General features: G+C 43.8%; 1 protein-coding gene across 1 annotated transcript in view; it reads right to left on the bottom strand.

Moving 5' to 3' along the window:
• LOC135205318 (ubiquitin-conjugating enzyme E2 H) overlaps positions 1–20,585 on the bottom strand; it is a 35,802-nt gene that overhangs the window by 5,843 nt on the left and 9,374 nt on the right. Inside the window, exons 3-4 of the mRNA XM_064235750.1 lie at positions 4,340–4,507; positions 362–490 (exon numbers count right to left, since the gene is read on the bottom strand). Of these exons, the coding sequence (XP_064091820.1) occupies positions 362–490; positions 4,340–4,507 (297 nt within the window). The remainder of the gene's footprint in view (positions 1–361; positions 491–4,339; positions 4,508–20,585) is intronic.

Below are 20,585 nucleotides of genomic sequence, written 5' to 3'. Positions count from 1 at the left end.
AGCCTATGAGACTGAAATTTACAAAACCCAAAATGACATGATGCATATGCCTCCAGATGACAGAGGGTTACACATCAAGAAACACACACACAAAGAATACAAAGCTCAGTGGAAGAGACCCACCTGCCACTGAACCACCATTTACAGCATGGTTTAATCAGTCAAAACCCTTGACTAAGAACTGGTGAAATGGAGACATGAGCTGGTCCTGAACTGTATTGCATAATTCCATCTTTCATATCATAATTCTTCACATCATCATTAGCACTAACAGTTTTTAAGTGAAAATTTCTATAGGAAGTTTCATTAGCTAAATTTTCGAGTGTAAGTTTTCAAACCAATAAGAAATAAGTTAACTTACCTGAAACTTTTTTCTTGTACTCTTCAGGTTTATGAAGATACATGGCTGCTGCGTCCCCATTTAAGGGATCGATGGGATTAGGGTACGTTAGCAGCTGCGGTAGAAAACTCTCAAAAATATTGGACAAATCTGGAAAGGGCAAGATCCAACAGTTATACTTAACCAGTTACTTGTTCTTGTAATCAACAGTGCATAAAGTAACCTAAACATATGACATAATATGAAATGCAAAATGCAGAATATACTAATGCCTCAATAATGAATACGTACTCTGGTAGCGGTACATAACATAAAAATCCCGAAACCTTTCTTGAAATGGAAAAAGTTAAAAATATTACTAACACAAAGTAACGCAGACAATGCAATATTGAGTACAGTGGTACCTCGTTTGTCAAACGTTTCTTATGCCGAACATTTGGTTTTTCGAACGAAATTTTCGATAAAATTTTGTATCGTCTGTTGAACAAATGCTCGTACTTCAAACTGACTGATTATCTAGTTTATACTTGTATTCGGTGTCCAACAAGAAAAACTGTACAAACAGTACAAACATTTTTTTTCATTTACAATATATGGTTTAGTGATAACCATATTTGACAGAATAGACAAGAGCATAAAGCATTTCAATAAAAAATTTAGCTTTCAATATAAAATTTAGCAAAAAAGATGTATAAAATCGTACGTTACCGCGGTGACATCATGCCCAGCTGACTTGAGACTGAACGAGGGAGAGTTGATATGTTGAGAAAAGGAGAAGAGAGTTAAAATATTACTGTATGTATGTAAAAGCTATAACAATTCACATAAAAAAAGGAATTTCACAATAAATTTAACGTAATGATAAAATATGACAACAATCAAATGCAATACAGAAAAATAAGTCTTAACTGAGCCAGTGTTCGGTGCGCTGAGTGAGACGGTCTAGTTGAACAACAATCAGCAAAATAGTAAATGCAGGAACAAAGCTTTTCACAATAAAATGTAGCATCGATTGACAAAATATTCATCATTGCGGAGTTACACAGCTAACTTGAGGTAGAGGGAGGGGCAGTTTATATTTTTGAGGAATAATGAATGAATGATTTCAAGTTATGAAAACAATCAAATGCAATAGTTAAAAAAAAAAAAAAAAAAAACCTTGCTCAAGTCAGTGTTCGCCGTTCAGTGCACTGACCCGATAACAGAGAGCGAGAGGAGAGGAGAGGGAAGAAAGGGTCTGCTCCCTTCGGACTTACCAGCTGGGCTGGAATGATTATTCGCCCATTTCTTTCACTTAACACTTGATCTGCCCAAATCCTTTCTTTTTGCTATGGTAAAATACCTAGATAGTGCCATTGCTTTTTATGATTTTATACTACTGTAAAATAACTCAGCTCTGTAATAAACAAACTGGTGCCACGTTCAGCTTCTGCATGCCTTTGATTGTTTGTTTAAACAGCTTCCTTGTGAAAAGTTATTTTATCTCTCTTTTCTTTTCTTCCCTTCTTGACTTATTACTTATTTGTTTGCAAAACCTTCATGTTTATTTCAAAGTCTGCCGTTTGCCAACAGTAAGTTGATGTATTATGGCATAATTAACCTCTTTCATGCACTTAAGATCCAAGTATAAACATGCTGATTACTCTCTCTCTGACACAGAACTGGGCACAAACACTATTTATTCTTGTAAAATAAGGATAAAATTGATTTGTTATCAACCTTTACCTACTGCGACCATTTCGGTTTCCTCAAAGGGTTCCCCGTCTATCCTCCCTCCATCCACAAGCCGGCCAGGCGCCATTTTCACCAAACAGTTCGTAAATCATACACACACACACACAAAATTTACTTCATATAATGTAGTTTCATTACTTTACACTCTTACTTTAAATTTTTTAACATTAATAATAGAAAAAATGTGAAAAGGGGGACTTTATGGGTTGGCTGGAATGAATAATCCTGATTCCCTTTATTTCTTACGGGGATATTAGTTTTATATTGCGAACAAATCCTACTTCGAATAGCCTTCTGGAATGGATTAAATTCGAAGTCTGAGGTACTACTGTATTTCTCATCTTGCAATTTTGTCTTAAACATTTTCCAAATACAGTGGTACCTCGACATACGAAAGGCTCAACTTACGAAAAACTCGAGATACGAAAGCAAATACAAAGATTTTTTTGGCTCTACCGACGAAAATAGTTCAAGTTACGAAAGGTTGTTGCTGTAAAGTCCCGAGATTCACCTGGACCACCGAGAACAATTTTGAAACTCCCGCGCCGCCAACTGAGTAAACTCGCCACTATCCTCCCACTCTCCCATTGGTTCCTGATGCTAGTCACCCCATAAGATCCTGCTCTCCTATTGGTCAGCATCTACCCCTTGTGCTCTATGTATTCTATTGGTAAAAGGATGCTGTAAATTGAACAACTTATTCATGCAATACATTTAATAAAAAAAAACATTAGGTAAAGATAGAATAAAGAATAGAAATGAATGGTTATTATACTGTTTGGTTGTTTCAGTAGTTGAAGAGAGATAATGAAAATTTATGGCTTACTGTGTGGTAGGAAAAGTGATTGCTTGGCGATCGTTCGGTACTCGTAAGTGCTGGATGTGAACAGAAGTTTGGAAGCTTTTTTTTTTTTTTTAGATAATGGTTACTTAATAATTATTTGAAATGAGTACATGCAATACATTTAATAAAAAAAATTGTGAATTAGATATCATAAAATATAAAATAAATCAGACTGCTATTATCGAAGCCAACAAATACGTATTTTCTAGAATTCTTCTGTTTTAATACTACGTATATGTTTCATTATAGCTGTCAGTAACTCGGTATCTCCATTAGGTAAAGATAGAATAAAGAATAGAAATGAATGGTTATTATACTGTTTGGTAGTTTTATTAGTTGAAGAGAGATAATAATGAAAATTTATGGCTTACTTGGCGATCGTTCGGTACTCGTAACAGCTGAATGTAAACAAACGGTTGGAAGTTTTTTTTTTTTTGTCTGTTTGTGTATTATAGTTAATGATTAATTAATAACTATTTGAAATGAGTACATACTGATTATTTATACATTTTATTGGCATATTCTAAGCTTTTAGCTTCTTAGGTTTAGATGTCAGAATCATAGACTAGGCTACAGTAGCAACTGCCTTAACATAGGTCTAGGCCCTTATTGGCTAAGGGAACATATGCTAAAGTCCTAATATATGCAGTAAAAATGGGGTTGAACATTACATGCAGTTGAATATTACTCAAGTATGTACAGTATTTTGCCTTTTTGGAGTCACATTTCTTCCGTCAGATCGGCGTCGTAACCCTAGAACGTGTGTTGTAAGCCTGGAAATATAATTTACTGGGGTGTTTTTGTAGGGCTTGGAACAGATAAGGCATTTTACATGTAAAATGCAGTTCAAGATACGAAAAACTCATGATACGAAGGCTGCCTCGGAACATTAATTTTGTATCTCGAGGTACCACTGTACAAACTTCTGACAATCATCAACCACTGAAGAAAAAAAAACTTTTACACTCCAAAATTAAAAGTTAACAACTTATCTCATCTCCAAATTACACAGTACACCTCATCTTACACCTACATAATTCCACTGCACAAACCATCAAAATTTATGTCAGGACTTTCCCTCTATGGGGGCTCAGACATGAAATGAGTTCCTGTGCACCTTCTTATTAATTTAAAGTTTTTTTTTGTTAGGCCACCTTTATAAACATTTCTGTAGATGATTCCGTTACAGGATATTTGTGTTGTACAGTTACAGTTTAGTTGAGGGTAGAAATGATTAAGTCTGCTGTAGGACATCATTTCTCAAGTGTGGGCTATACTACAGGGTCTTTGTTACTTGTCAGGAGGCCAGAGAACCAAAGCATCTGACAGTCTATGAAATTTTATATTTGGAGACCTGTTATATACTGCTCCTTAAGATAAAATCTAAAGAGCTCTTAAGGCAATGGCACAACTCTACTTACCATACAGTGCGGTCCATGCTTGATTTATGACATCCAAGCAAACAGTCCCAGACACTTCGTCAATGTTCGGGTGATACACTTTGTTCATGAACCCAATGCTGGGAGATTTGAAAGGGTAATGCTCTGGCAGATGCACACGAACTTTCCAGACACCTCCCTCGTATGGGGCTGAAAAGGAAACTTTGATTAGAAATGTCCCATAGACTGTACAGAACTTCATAATGAACACAAGGCTGCTTTTATATTAAAACTGTGAGAGTGCAAGATTTCTAAATACAACTGGATTGCAAAGTACATACTATAAATTGCACAATCAACTAGATATTTCTAACCTCCTTTGACATGTGTTTATATAAGCAGATTGCAAAGTACATGCTATACATTTTTTTGTTGAATCATTAAAAAAAATATGATTATTATACTGGAACCTTCTTAACAAATGAAGCCCTTCAACTTTGTTTTTTGTATACCATAATCTTTACCTGTCAATACATTTATTTTTTAATTCATGCAAAATTTTGTTTCTTTTATTCAGAAAATATAATCAATGACAATCTCCTTGATGTTCTTTCACAAAAAGTACTGTATAAAGGTATTGTTTTTGTACTGAATGTTATGTAAAATATGTCAGAAATCTATCACTGTACAGGCAGTCCCTGGTTTTCAGCAGGGGTTCCGTTCCAACAGCATGACAATAAGTAAAAATCACCAATAATAGAAAATATGATATTGTTATGATACAATAAAGTTTTATACATACTTACCTGGCAGATATATACATAGCTATTGACTCCGTCGCGCCGACAGAATTTCGAATTTCGCGCACACACTACAGGTAGGTCAGGTGATCCACCGCGCCGCCGCTGGGTGGCGGGAATAGGAACCCATTCCCGTTTTCCATCAGATTTTTTCTACACCATCTGTCTCCTGAGGGGAGGCTGGGTGGGTAGTTTAATTGTATATATCTGCCAGGTAAGTATGTATAAAACTTTATTGTATCATAACAATATCATTTTTATACATTCAACTTACCTGTCAGATATATACATAGCTGATTCACACCATTGGAGGAGGGTAAAGACAGCTAATAACTGATTTAACAGGAAAACACAACAATCGTTGTAGGTATTAATAACATAAAACCTTGGTTCCTACCTGTTTAGACTGAAGACTTCATGGTTAATGCCCAGGAGTCTGCTTAGTCTCAAGAGCCTCAGCGAGATATTGATCTATTGCTAAGAGTTCTTGTAGGTCTGCCAAAGGGGTCTTATCCACTTATTTGGCCGATCCTATAAGGGCTATGTCAAAGGTTGGGTTTCAATCCACTTATATGACAAGAACCTTTTTTCTAAGGAGCACAATCCCGATCCTGATCACCTTAACCTAACCAAATGTTGTATCTAAGATTGCAAGAAGTCATCCCCAGACTCCTTGCAAACAACCAAAAAAAAAACTCAATCACAATATTTTACACCTAATTCTTTATGAAAAATAAATAAAAATAAAAATAAACAAATATAATTTCAATTTGTACTACCTCACTTGTAAGACCTATGCACATTCTCATACTGTCAAAAGCACCCAAAAGCCGCCTGTGCTAGCCCAAGCACTCTTGTCAGCAGAAAATCCTGATACTGTCTTAAAAGGAGAGGTCCCTGTACGAATTTAGACAATGTCTTTAATCCTACTCCGTTTAAAAGGCACATTTCTAGTTCCTCACTAGCAAGGGCTATGGCCGCCTGTGCGACACCAAGCACTTTTACCACTAGTAACACAAAACTGCCTCAAATAGTGGAGATCTCCGTAATCAAAGACACCGTTTTTATCCAAGCCTATCCTGTAAGATAAACTCAAAGTTCCTTACCTAAACAAGGCCATGGCCGCCTGTGCAACAACTAGCCGTCAGGTAAGAAAGTTAGAGCCCATCCCACCAGTATGGTATGGAAGTATTAGACTTTTCATAAAAGTTTAAGGATCGGTATGTGTCCTCAGTCCCAGCACTGTATCCGCAGACACAAAAGGACCTAGAGAGAAGCACTTGTCGTAGGTAATTTTAACATCTCTAAGATAGTGGGATGCAAATACCGAGTTGCATCTCCAATAGGTCGCATTAATAATGTCCTTCATGGACATATTCTTTTGGAATGATAATGATGTTGCCACTGCTCTTACCTCATGAGCTTTAACTTGTAATAATTTAAAGGAATCCTCTGCACAATCGCTATGAGCTTCCATAATCACACTTCTAATAAAATACGCTAGCGCATTCTTGGACATTGGTCTTTTCGTGTCCCGAACTGCGCACCATAGACTTTGTTTACATGCCTTCAACTCTTCTTTCTTTTTAAGATAGAACCTAAGAGCTCTAACCGGGCATAAAGTTCTTTCAATTTCGTCTCCCATTAAGTTTGAAAGACTTTTCACCTCAAAACTCCTTGGCCATGGTTTCGAAGGGTTCTCATTTTTTGCCAAAAACAGAGTTTGAAAAGAACAGATGGCTGCGTCTTTCTTAAAACCCACCCGAGAATCTAGGGCATGGATTTCACTTATTCTCTTAGCCGTCGCTAAGGCTATGAGAAAAACACACTTTCTTGTCCAATCCCTGAACGAGGCACGGTCGGGAGGTTCAAATTTTTCCGATGTAAGGAATTTGAGCACAACATCCAGATTCCAACTTGGCGGAGTAGAGGATATAGATTTTGACGTCTCGAACGATCTTATGAGATCGTGCAAATCTCTATCCTCTGCCAAGTTTAAGCCTCTATTTCTAAATACCGCTGAGAGCATACTTCGGTATCCCTTTATTGTAGCTACGGACAGATTGGATTCCTCTCTCAGGAATAACAGAAAATCTGCTATATTGGTCACAGAGGTATCGGAGGAGGACAGCTTATTCTTCCTACACCATCTTCTAAATACATCCCACTTCGATTGATAGACCCGGATAGTTGACGATCTCCGGGCTCTAGCAATTGCTTTCGAAGCCTTGCTTGAAAAGCCTCTCGCTCTGACCAAACTTTCGATAGTCGAAAGGCAGTCAGAGCGAGAGCGGGGAGGTTTTGATGGAACCTCTTGAAGTGGGGTTGTCTGAGAAGATCTATCCTGTTTGGAAGAGATCTTGGATAGTCTACTGTCCATTCCTGTACCTCTGTGAACCAATCTTGGGATGGCCAAAACGGGGCGATGAGAGTTAATCTCGTCCCTGTTGATGCTACGAACTTCATCACTACTCCTAGCAACTTGAATGGAGGGAAAGCGTAAGCGTCGAATCCCGACCACTCCAGTAGCATGGCATCCACAGCTATCGCTCTCGGGTCTTCTACTAAGGAGCAGAAGTTCTCTATCCTCTTTGACAGGAACGTCGCAAACAAATCTATCTGCGGCCTCCCCCACAGGTTCCACAGACTTTGGCAGACTTGCTCGTGCAAAGTCCACTCCGTGGGGAGAACTTGTTTCGTCCTGCTGAGCCTGTCTGCTCTGATATTTCTTTCCCCTTTCACAAATCTGGTCAGGAGGGTAATATTCCTCTCCTCCGTCCATGACAACAGATCCTTCGTTATCTCGAATAGGGAAAACGAAGTGCGTCCCCCCCTCCCGCCCCCCTGTTTTTTTATATAAGCCAACTCCGTGGTGTTGTCTGCGTTGACTTGAATCACTTGATTTCTTACTTCTGACTCGAAGAATTTTAATGCCAGAAACACTGCATATAGTTCTTTGGCATTTATATGCCAATCTCTTTGTTCTTTCTTCCATTTGCCAGAGACTTCTCTTGCCCCTAGAGTCGCTCCCCATCCCGTTTCTGAAGCGTCTGAGAACAAGATTTGGTTTGGGTTCCGAACCTCTAGGGACACTCCCTTGTTCTCTTTGAGTGGGAGCAGCCACCACTTTAGGTGTTTCTTCACCTCTAATGTTACCGGAAAAGTGTCCGACAGATGGCCCTTCTTCCAAGTCCAAGATCTCTTTAGGAAGAATTGTAGAGGCCTTAGATGAAGTCTTCCTAGGGATACAAATTGTTCCAGGGAAGAAAGAGTCCCTAGAAGGCTCAGCCACTCCCTGGCTGAACTCCTGTCTTTCTTTAGGAAGGATGTAACTTTCTGAATCCCCGAAGAATCCTTTCTTGGGACGGAAAAACCCAAAAATCCCGAGAGTTCATCTGAATCCCCAAATAGACTATGTCCTGACTGGGGGTCATCTGCGATTTCTCGAGATTCACGAGAAGTCCTAATTCCTTTGTCAATTCTAATGTTTTCTTCAGATCCTCCAAACATTGTTCCTGGGATTTTGCTCTTATCAGCCAATCGTCTAGGTACAGAGAGACGCTTATGCCTTCCAGGTGTAGCCATCTGGCTACGTTCCACATCAGGTACGTAAATACCTGTGGAGCCGTGGAGAGGCCGAAGCACAAGGCCCTGAACTGGTAGACTTTCCCTTGAATCACAAACCTGAGATACTTCTTTGATGACGGGTGAATAGGAACGTGGAAATATGCATCCTGCAGGTCTAGAGAGACCATCCAGTCTCCTCTTCGTAGGGCTGAAAGTACCGAGGCAGAAGTCTCCATCGAGAACTTTTTCTTTTCCACATATTTGTTCAGAATGCTCACGTCCAAGACTGGCCTCCATCCCCCGGATGCCTTTGGAACTAAAAACAGGCGGTTGTAAAACCCCGGAGAGGAAGGATCCTGAACCTCTTCTATTGCCTCTTTGTCCTTCATTCCTATCACCATCTGAAGAAGTGTCTCCCTCAGAACAGGGTCCTTGTACTTCGCCGACAGTTCCTTTGGGGAATTCGACAAAGGTGGTCTGTCCTGAAAATGATATTGTTATAATACAATAAAGTTTCATACATACTTACCTGGCAGATATATACATAGCTAAGACTCCGTCGTCCCCGACAGAAATTCAAATTTCGCGCCACTCGCTACAGGTAGGTCAGGTGATCTACCGGCCTGCCCTGGGCGGCAGGACTAGGAACCATTCCCGTTTTCTACTCATATATTTTCTCTTCCACCTGTCTCCTTGCGGGGAGGCTGGGTGGGCCCTAATCGTATATATCTGCCAGGTAAGTATGTATGAAACTTTATTGTATTATAACAATATCATTTTCATACAATCAACTTACCTGTCAGATATATACATAGCTGATTGGCACCCTTCGGTGGAGGGTAAGAGACAGCTACTACTGGAATAGACAGGTAAACAACATCTGTTGTAGGTATAAAATAAAAACCTTGGTTCCTACCTGATAGGTGGTAGACTTCGTGGGTGTTTGTCCCGTAGTCTGCATCACCTCAAGAAACTTTAGCGAGATATGTGATCTATGGCCAAGAATTCTTGTGGGTCTGCCGAAGGGGTCTTATCCACTTACTCGGCAGAGCCTGAAAGGACTTTGTCAATGGGTGCTGATCCGCTTATATGACAATACACCTTATTAAGGAGCACACAACCAATCCCGACCACCTGATCCTAACCACCATGTTAGTATAAAAATTGCTCCGAGTTATCCCCAACTCTTCGCAACAACCGTAACTCAAACCAAATTGCACACGCACAGAATAATTTAAAAAAAAAAAAAAAAATTCATCTATTAAAAGATATCACAAGAGTTCCTTACTGAACGGAAGTGACTGGCCGCTTGTGCGGTATCTGCACTTGTTCAGCAGAAAGTCTAGAACATATCTATTAGACTTAAGTAGTAAAAAAAAAATTAAGGATTGTTGTCAGCTCCTGTACCCAGGATTGTGCCCGCAGACACAAAAGGACCTAAGGAAAAACATTTTTCATAGGTCACACGCACGTCCTTCAAATAGTGAGAAGCAAACACAGAATTACATCTCAATATGTCGCTTCCAAGATATTCTTCAGTGACATATTTCTCTGAAAAGAGAGAGACGTCGCCACCGCTCTCACTTCATGAGCTCTTACTCTCAGGAGTTTTAAAGAATCATCCGTGCAAGCCTTATGAGCGTCTGTAATTACGTTCCTGACAAAAAAGGCTAAAGCATTCTTAGACATAGGTATTGATGGATCCTTCACTGAGCACCAAAGACCTTGTCTAGAACCTCCCAACTGTTCCTTTTTCTGTAAGTAAACTTTAACGCCCTTACTGGGCAAAGAGACCTCTCCGGTTCCCTGCCGACGAGACCCGATAATCCTTTTACCTCGAAGTCTCGGCCAGGGATTCGAAGGATTTTCATTTTTCGCCAAGATAATTCCTTGAAGGAACAGATGGCTGAATCTATATTGAACCCGACTTTGTCACTAAGGGCGTGTAGTTCACTAACTCTTTCGCCGTCGCCAGTGACAAAAGAAATAAACATTTTCTCGTTATATCACGAAACGAGGCCAAATGTAGGGGTTCAATCTCTCTGAAGCAAGACTTCAGCACTACGTCTAGATTCCAGTTAGGGGGAGAAGTAATCTTAGACTTCATGGTCTCAAAAGACCTAATCAGATCATGTAGATCTTTATCGTTTCCCAAATCTAGGCCTCTATTCCTAAAGACGGCCGATAGCATACTCCTATCGCCCTTTATCGTGGCTACGGAGAGCTGCGATTCTTCTCTCAGAAATAACAGAAAATCAGCTATTTCTGTTACAGAGGTACTGGAGGAGGACAACTTCTTCGACTTACACCACCTTCTAAAAACTTCCCACTTGGATTGGTAAACCCAGATAGTGGAAGTTCTCCGGGCTCTAGCGATCGAGCTTGCTGCTTTGCTAGAAAAGCCTCTCGCTCTGACAAGTCTTTCGATAGTCGAAAGGCAGTCAGAGCGAGAGCGGGGAGGTTTTGATGAAACCTCTCGAAAGTGTGGTTGTCTGAGAAGATCCTTCCTTTGTGGAAGGGATCTGGGGAAGTCTACTATCCACTCCAGTACCTCTGGGAACCACTCTTGAGCTGGCCAAAAGGGGGCTATCAGGGTCATTCTTGTCCCCTTTGAAGTCACAAACTTCCCGAGCACTTGCCCCAGAATCTTGAATGGGGGAAATGCGTAAACGTCTACCTGAGACCAATCTAGCAGGAAGGCGTCTACTGCTAGAGCTCTGGGATCTTCCACTACTGAACAGAAGACTTCCAGTCTCTTCGAGAGGAACGTGGCAAAGAGGTCGACATGAGGAGTCCCCCAAAGAGACCAGAGATTGCGGCAAACGTCTGAGTGGAGGGTCCATTCGGTATGAAGGACCTGGTTCCTCCTGCTCAGCCTGTCCGCTCTCACGTTCCTTACTCCCTGAACGAACCTCGTCAATAGAGAGATGTTCCTTTGGCGATGTCCACAACAGCAGGTCCCTTGCGAGTTCGTAAAGGGCATACGAGTGAGTACCTCCTTGCTCCGAATGTATGCCAGAGCGGTTGTATTGTCCGCATTCACTTGTACTATTTTGTTGCACACTAACGGTTCGAAGCTCTTAGAGCTAGGTGTACAGCCAACAGTTCTTTGCAGTTTATGTGCCAGGACACTTGGAGAGCATTCCAAGTGCCTGACACTTCTCTCTTTCCCAAAGTTGCTCCCCAAAACCTTTTTCCGACGCGTCGGAAAACAATACAAGGTTTGGGCTCTGTATTTCCAGGGAAGTACCCTTGTTTTCCCTCAGTGGGAGTAACCACCATTCTAGATGGCGTTTCATCCGATCTGGAATGGGAAAACTGTCCGAGAGGAGTCCTGTCTTCATGTTCCACGAACTTCTGAGGAAGAACTGAAGAGGACGGAGATGAAGTCTTCCTAGATGAAAGAACTGTTCGAGCGAGGAAAGGGTCCCTAACAGGCTCAACCATTCCCTCGCCGAAGTACGTTCCTTCCTTAGGAAGAGAGAGACTTTTTCTAAACCTCTCGCTAGTCTCTCTTGAGAAGGAAATACTCGAAAACCCCGAGAATCCATCCGAATCCCCAGATAGACCAAGTTCTGGCTGGGGATCAGTTGGGACTTCTCGAGGTTCACGAGTAATCCTAATGTCTTTATCAGGTTTAGTGTCACAGTCAGGTCCTCCAAACACTTTTTCTCTGACTTTGCTCTGATAAGCCAGTCGTCTAGGTATAGAGATATACTGATTCCTTTCAGATGAAGCCATCTCGCCACATTTTTCAAAAGGTTCGTGAAAACCTGAGGCGCCGTAGACAGGCCGAAACACAAGGCTCTGAATTGGAAGATCCTTCCCCCGTCATGAAACGGAGGTACTTCTTCGACGAAGGATGGATCGGGACGTGAAAATAGGCGTCCTGGAGATCCAGAGACACCATCCAATCCCCTTGGCGAAGAGCCGCAAGGACTGAAGCAGAGGTTTCCATGGAGAACTTCTGTTTCTGAACAAACTTGTTCAGAGCGCTGACATCCAGAACTGGTCTCCAGCCCCCCGAGGCTTTCGCAACCAAGAAAAGACGATTGTAAAACCCTGGGGAGCTTTGATCCAGCACTAGTTCTATAGCTCTCTTGTCCCACATCTGATCCACCATTTGTTGAAGAGTATCTTTCAACACAGGGTCCTTGTAATTGGCGGACAATTCCCTCGGAGTTGACGTCAGGGGAGGATTGTCCAGGAAAGGAATGAGATATCCCTTCTGAAGCACCGACATCGACCAAGCGTCTGTGTCGATGAGAGACCAGGCTTCCGCAAATCCCCGGAGCCTGGCACCTACTGGTGTTTGGAGGAGCGCCACTTCACTTTCCCCTTTTAAAGGGGCGGAACGAAAGGCTCGACCTCTCTTCTCGGTCGTTTTCCTTTTAGCGGTAACTCTAGTGGGAGGGGCCTCCTCGAAAGGGCCGAACAGGAGTAGACACCCCTTTCTTTTCTCCCACCATCACTGGTCTCTTCTTCCTGGAAGATTGCAGGAGAAGATCCTGTGTTCGCTTTTCGTCCGCAGGAGATCCTGTGTCGCTGTCTCCGCAGAGATCGGGAAATATCCCTCACCAGCGTGAAGAAAGGGAACAGAAAATCAGACCTAGGGGCGAATAACAAAGCTGCTCTTTGCGAATGTGATACTGCTTTCGTCAAGAAAGCGCTAAAAACAGATCTCTTCTTCAAAAGACCTGCTCCAAATAAGGAAGAAACTTCCCCTGAGCCGTCCTGCACCGCCTTGTCAATACATGACAAAATTGCAAGGAGTACGTCCGGTTCTAGCCCTTCAGGGGCATGAGCCTTCTTGGACATCACCCCAAGGGACCAATCTAGGAAGTTAAAGACTTCTAGAATGTGAAAAAGTCCCTTGAGGAGATGATCCAACTCTGAAAGACCCCAAGTAATCTTAGCAGTGTGAAGGCTATGTCTCCTGGATGCATCTACCAGACTGGAAAAGTCAGCTTCAGCTGAAGCTGGGAGTGTGAGACCCATATTCTCCCCAGTCTGGTACCAAATCCTCTCTTGCCCGTGAGTCTAGCGGGAGGCATGCAAAACACTGTCCTTACTAGCTCTTTCTTAGTTAGCATCCAGCTATCCAGCGATTGCAGAGCTCTCTTCATAGAAATCGTCGGTCTCATCTTCAAGAAAGCCGACGATTTCGGCGTCTTAGAGCATGAAAAAAGTGAACGAGGCAAAAGAGGAGCGGCAGGGATCAATGCATCTCCGTATTCCTGGAGTAGGAGAGCTGTCAAAACTTTGTAGTTAGACAGTCCTTCTTTGCCGTGAGACTCTTCCTCTGAGTTCCTCTTCCAAAATCGATCAGAAGGAGAGGCCACTTCCCGTTCCGGGTCTTCCTGTTCAAAAACTCTCTCTACGGGAGACAAACTCCTAATAGGAGAGGGGCTAAGAGAGTGTAAAGAGCTCCTATGCCTGGCTGGCTCTTCGTACTTGGCTGGCTCTTCGCGCTTGGCTGGCGCCTCGAGCTTGGCTGGCGCCGTCGCCTGCTGCCTCGCGCCTCGCAGCCTGGCTGGCGTCTCGCGCCTGGCTGACTCCTCGCGCTTGGCTGGCGCCTCGCGCCTGGCAGGATCCTCGCGCCTGGCTGTCTCGCGCCTGGCTGACTCCTCGCGCTTGGCTGGCGCCTCGCGCCTGACTGGCGTCTCGCGCCTCTCAAAGCTCTCGCGCCTGACTGACGCCTCGCGCCTGGTTGGAGTCTCGCGCCTTTCTGGTGCCACATCCTTGTATGTCAGATGCTTGTCTGGCGCCTCGCGCTTGGCTGAATCCTCGCGCCTGGTTGTTACCACGCGCTCGGCTGAAGCTGCTAGCCTGGCAGACGTATCCCATCTGGGAGTATCCTCTCGCCTGTAAAGCGTTTCTCGCTTGTCTGACGCTCTAATCCTAGAAGACGCTTCTCGTCTGTAGGACGCCTCGCGCTTGACTGGCGCGACGCGCTTGTCTGGCGAATCAAAATCGTCCAAAGAGTCTCTATCCGAGTAATTCTCAAAAGACTCACGTCCCACAGGAGCCTCACTCCTGGCGGGCGGAGAAGGAAGACGAGTCTTCTTGACCGGCAGTCTCAAGTCTTTCTTACGAGGAGGATCCTTCGAAAGGACTCCTACCAAGGCGGATAGCTGTTCCTGCACCGCCAAAATGATCCTCTTGGAAGCCTCTCCTGCGTCTTCTTGAACGGGAGAGGGAGACCTCGAAGGCGTTTTGCCCACATCATGGGACGTCAAAACCCTCTTCGCCTTCTTGATGGAAGGAGGCGCTTCTTCCGAAAAGCGTTCTGGGCTTGAATCCAACACAGGATCTCTCCAGTGCCTTTTCAAGGGGCCTGGACAAGTCCGAATCCTTCCCACCCCTGTTTAGGAGAGGGAGAAGCGGACGAAGAGAAGCACTCTCTGAGGACGCTTTTTCGATAGCGGTCCTGAGCAGTCTGTCTATATACAGCACCTGCTGAAGGGACGCCTGACCGGGGGGAATTCTCTCCACAACCTCCGTACGGCTTTCGACTTTCCTTCTCCTCTGGGCTTGGGAGCTTGGAAGAGGTCTAGGCCTGGGAGCGTCGCAGAGACGGTCAGACGCCCCCTCCACAACACTGGGGACACTCACTTCACTATAATCACTTTCACAGTCCTTACCTTTCATGGTAGCCATTTTGGATCTCATCCTGTGAAGAGTAGCCTTCAGTTCAGCAATTTCCGAGGCCGAATCTGAATGTAAAGCCAGTGAGGGCCCTGATACAGAATCATAATTAAGAGAAGAGTTAGAATTATCCAAAGGCTCAATAGGCCTTGTACTACTACCCGCAATCTTAGATGCAGCCCTTCTGACTCTATCCCTTTCTAACTTCTTCAAGTAAGAAGTTAGAGTCTTCCATTCCTCAACATTCAACCTCTCACACTCATGACAGGTGTTAGAAATAGAACAATCAAAACCCCTACATTTGCGACATACAGTGTGAGGATCAACCGAAGCTTTCGGTATCCTCACCTTGCAGCCTACATTCACACATTCTCACACAAACACTTGAATCAGACATTCTTGAAGAAAAATCAAAAAGCAAGTCCAAAACCAGTCCACAGTAGCGAATGCCAAAACAACGATCCAGGTACGTCACCAAAAGTCCACAAAAAGATGATCAATTGTCTAGAAAAGCGAATTCCAGTCAAGAGGAGGCAGAACGATGTTGATACCACCGGCGACAGAAAATATATGAGTAGAAAACGGGAATGGTTCCTATCCTGCCGCCCAGCAGGCCGGTAGATCACCTGACCTACCTGTAGCGAGTGGCGCGAAATTTGAATTTCTGTCGGGGACGACTGAGTCTTAGCTATGTATATACCTGACAGGTAAGTTGATTGTATGAAAAGGTATAATGTAACCTTTCCCCAAGACTGCTAGCGTCCAAGGGTCGGCTTTCCTTATCTTCCATTCCCCTACGAAGTTTAGGAGCCTGGCCCCTACAGATGTTTGGAGGACCTCGCTGCTACTTTGATTTCTTGAAAGATCTAAAGGAGGACCTTCCTCGCTTTTCTGCTGTCTTCCTTTTCGTTGGAGGACGAGAGGTGGAACCTCTCCGAAAGGGCACTACCGGAGTACGAGTAGTCTTCTTAGCTACTGGTACTGTTGGTCTTGATTTCTTGGAGGATTGTACTAATAAGTCTTGGGTTGCCTTTTCAGCAAGAGACTTTGAAATCTCCTTCACCAAGTGCGAAGGGAAAAGGTGATCCGAGAGAGGAGCGTATAACAGGGCTGACCTTTGTGAAGGAGAAACCGCTTTGGTTAGAAATGAACCAAATAATGATCTCTTCTTCACTACTCCTGCTCCAAATAGAGATGACAATTCTCCCGATCCATCCTGAACCGCCTTATCCATACAGGATAAAATGCAATGTAAAACTTCAGGTTCTAAAACATCTGGTTCATTTGCCTTCTTGGCCAGCACTCCAAGGGACCAATCCAAGAAGTTAAAAACTTCTAGTACATGGAAAAGTCCCTTGAGGTGTTGATCCAATTCTGACATGCTCCAATATGCTTTAGCTGTATTCAAAGCATGTCTTCTCGATGCTTCAACCAAGCTTGAAAAATCCGCCTCCGCGGAAGATGGAAGCATAAGCCCCATCGCTTCCTCTGTCCTGTACCATATTCCCCTCCTACCTCCGAGCTTACATGGAGGAGTGCAAAAAACTGTCTTCTGAGCTTCCTTCTTCACCTTCATCCAATTATTTAAAGATTGAATAGCCTTCTTCATTGATATGGCTGGTTTCATTTTTAAATATGAAGACGATTTAGGAACCTTCGTACTGGAGAACAGAGATCTCGGGGAAGGAGGAGCTGCAGGGCTTAGAGTGTCTCCAAATTCTTGTAGGAGAAGAGAGGCTAACACTTTGTAGTTAGATACCCCCTCATTGTTCGGGGTTTCTTCCTCCAACACCTCATCCAACTCCATCCTAGAAGGAGAGCGAGCTCTTTTATTAGATTCTTTGTCCGTAGACATATTCCCTATAGGAGAAATAATCCTAGAAGGAGAGAGACTGACAGATCTAGAAGTTATCCCTTTCTTATCCACCAAAACATCCTGAGACATGGAGGTTGAAACCGTAACCTTCGATGTACCAGGTTGCTTCCTTGCATTAGGGTTTCTACTTGTAGGAGACTCGCTATCCGAAGACATTACATGAAAAGATCTTCTATTACCCCTTATAACTTCTCGCTCTTGCCGCTCTTCATGATCAGCTGGCGCCTTGCGCCTGACTGGCGCTTCGCGCTTGGTTGAATCTTCTCGCGCGGCTGGCGCCTCACGCTCGGCTAGCGCTTCGCGCCACGCTGGCTCCTCATGCGCGGCTGGGGCCTCGCGCTCGACTCGCGCTTCACGCCTGGTTGGCGCTTCGCGGCCGTCTATCGCGTCGCGTCTGGCTGGCGCTTCGCGCCTGTATGTCTCTTCGCGGCCGCCTGGCGCCTCGCGCCTGGCTAGCGCTTCTCGCCTGGTAGGCGCTTCTCGGCAGTCTGGCGCATCGCGCCTGGCTGGCTCTTCGCGCCTAGCTGGCGCTTCGCGCCTGGCTGGCGCTTCTCGTCTGGTTGGCGCTACGCTCCTGGATGGCGCCTCGCGCCTGATTGTCTCTTCCTGCTTGTAGGAATTCTCACGCGCGGCTGGCTCCTCACGCCTGGCCAGCTTCTCGCGCCTAGTTGTCTCCTGCGATATCGGATAGGGCCTGGTTGCCGCGTCGCGCCTGATTGGGGCCTCGCGCTTACGTGTTAGTTCTTTGCGGCTAACTGGCGCTCCGCGCCTGGCTGGCGCTTCGCGCTCGGCTGGCGCACGCCTGGCTGGCGCTCGCGCCCCGAACTCGCGGGTCTGTGAAAATAGACCCTTCATCCGAAGAAGAATCTTCTTTTCTGGGAGGTTGAATAGTAGGGTTTTTTACTTCTTCACAGGAAGATTAACATCCTTTCTTCTTGGAGGATCTCTCGAAAGAACCCCGACTAGAGAAGCAATAGACTCTTGCATATCTTTTAATATCTTCGTCGTTTCTTCTCTCTGGTCTAAACGAGAGGAAGGAGAGCCTTCTTTCTCCATTCCCCACAACTTATCGGGAGAAGCCAAAACCTTTGCTTTCTTATTCTCTGTCGGGGAGTCCTCTGAAAAACGTTCCGGACTCGAGTTTATGCCCGATTCTTCCCAGATCCTCTTCAAGGGACGAGAACGATCCGCTGATCTCCATCCTCTTTTAGGTGAGGAATTCTCCGATGACGAAAAACATTCACGTAGAACGCTTTTTCTAATGCATTCTCTGGCAGTCTGTGACGTTACAGATTCTGCCGAAGAGACGTCTGACTGGTGGGGATCCTCCATAACCTCCGTAAGGCTTTCGACATTCCTTCTCCTCTGGGCTTGGGAGCTTGAAAGAGGTCTAGGCCTGGGAGCGTTGTGAAGCCAATCAGACGCCTCCTCCACTTCACTGGGGAAATTCACATCACTTTCCACAGCACTACTTTGCTTACCTTCTATGGCAGCCATTTTACGCTCCATTTTCATAAGCGCAGCTTTAAGGCTTGCTATCTCCGAAGCAGAGTCCGTAGGATCTGCATTCGCAGAAGGACCTGAAATATTAGAGGAGGGTACAATATTACTCACCAAACCACTTGAAGATTGAGAGCTAGGCTTGGTTTTGGAAGATGACTTCCTTAACCGGTCTTTCTCTAATTTCCTTAAATAAGAAGTTAGAGACTTCCACCCTTCAGCACTCAAACTCTCACATTCATGACAACGTGTTATCCATCGAGCATTCATACTTCCTGCATCTTTTACATACAGTGTGAGGATCAACCGAAGCTTTCGGCATTCTCACCTTGCACCCTTCATTCACACACATTCTCACCACACTTCCAGAATCAGACATCATGATGAAAATTCCAAGCCAAAATCCAAATAACGATCCACAAAAGCGTATGCCAGTACAACGATCCAAATACGTCACCAAAGGGTCCAAAACGATGATCAATTGTATCCAAAAACGAAATCCAGCCGGAGATACCAACAACGATGTTGCCAGTATGGCCGACAGAAAAAATCTGATGGAAAACGGGAATGGGTTCCTATTCCGCCACCCAGTGGCGGCGCGGTGGATCACCTGACCTACCTGTAGCGTGTGCGCGAAATTCGAAATTCTGTTGGCGCGACGGAGTCAATAGCTATGTATATATCTGACAGGTAAGTTGAATGTATAAAACTGCAATTTTCAGCACTAGACAAGCCCCATAAAACCGGATCACTGATAATCTATCTATTAGGTTCACTTTTGCCACCGAGTTAGTACCCTGAGGATCACCCGCATTTCTCAGACCAATGTTCTCACTGCCTTTTGGTGCCTCAACAAGTACTATACATTTTGTGCTCTAAGTACACAAGACACTTATGGTCTTTTGTTCAATGGTACATTTGGTCCACTGGGTATATTTGGTACTGAAAGTAGACAAGGAAACTTTTGTGTAACACATTCTGTATTCTCCTTACTCAAGGTTGCACACAACACTGGAACACTGTTTTTGGAAATGGGTATCAGTGGTTTAGGTCAATATAATAACTAACAATGGGCTTAAATAAACCAAGGCAAAAGGACAACAGGCAGTCCCCCAGTTATCGATGAGGGTTCCTTTTTCAGCAGAGTGGTGATAAGCAAAAACTGCCAATAACTTAAACTCAGCAATTTATGGTAATTATGGCACCAATAACCAGCTATGGCACCATAACTATATTATTGGCCGTAAATTGCCCATTTAACTGAATCCACCAACAACCAGGACTGCCTGTACAGTATACCATAATATTATATAAGAGTTTCAAAAACTCAAATTATGCAAATACACAGGATTAAAAGAACCTAATTATGCACCCACTCTCTCTTGCAAACTGCCTTCTATAACAAATTCCATACACACTATTCCCTTATTCTAAACAACTTTCAATCACCAACACTTGACAGCCTGAATTCCCAAACAAATGTATTAAAAATGTACCAATAATGTGTCAGTTCATAAAAATCTCATAATAGTCTGAGTCACTAAAACGGCGAAGAAATCCACAGGTGTAGAGGCAAATGAATATTTTAAAATACTATACTAGTATGAACAGTGGTCACCTCTATTTGTGGGTGATGTGTACTGTGTACCAGACCCCAGCCCACGCGAATAGTTAGAATCCGCGAATAGCTGGAAACCCAATAAAAATGCTGAAAACGGCCTGTTTTGTTAAGTAAAACTCAAGGAAAACCCACTACACATTTTCATATCTGGTTTTTTAAGTTTTAACACAAAAAGTGCATTTTATGATGAAATAGATAAAAAAACCCAGGAATTTGTGGATATTTTTCATAGAAAAATACCACGAATAGGCAAAATTCCCACGAATAATGGGTACA

This window comes from Macrobrachium nipponense, chromosome 49 (genome assembly GCF_015104395.2).
Source record: "Macrobrachium nipponense isolate FS-2020 chromosome 49, ASM1510439v2, whole genome shotgun sequence".
NCBI classification, from domain to species: domain Eukaryota; kingdom Metazoa; phylum Arthropoda; class Malacostraca; order Decapoda; family Palaemonidae; genus Macrobrachium; species Macrobrachium nipponense.
This window is presented reverse-complemented; position numbering and strand designations above follow the sequence as displayed.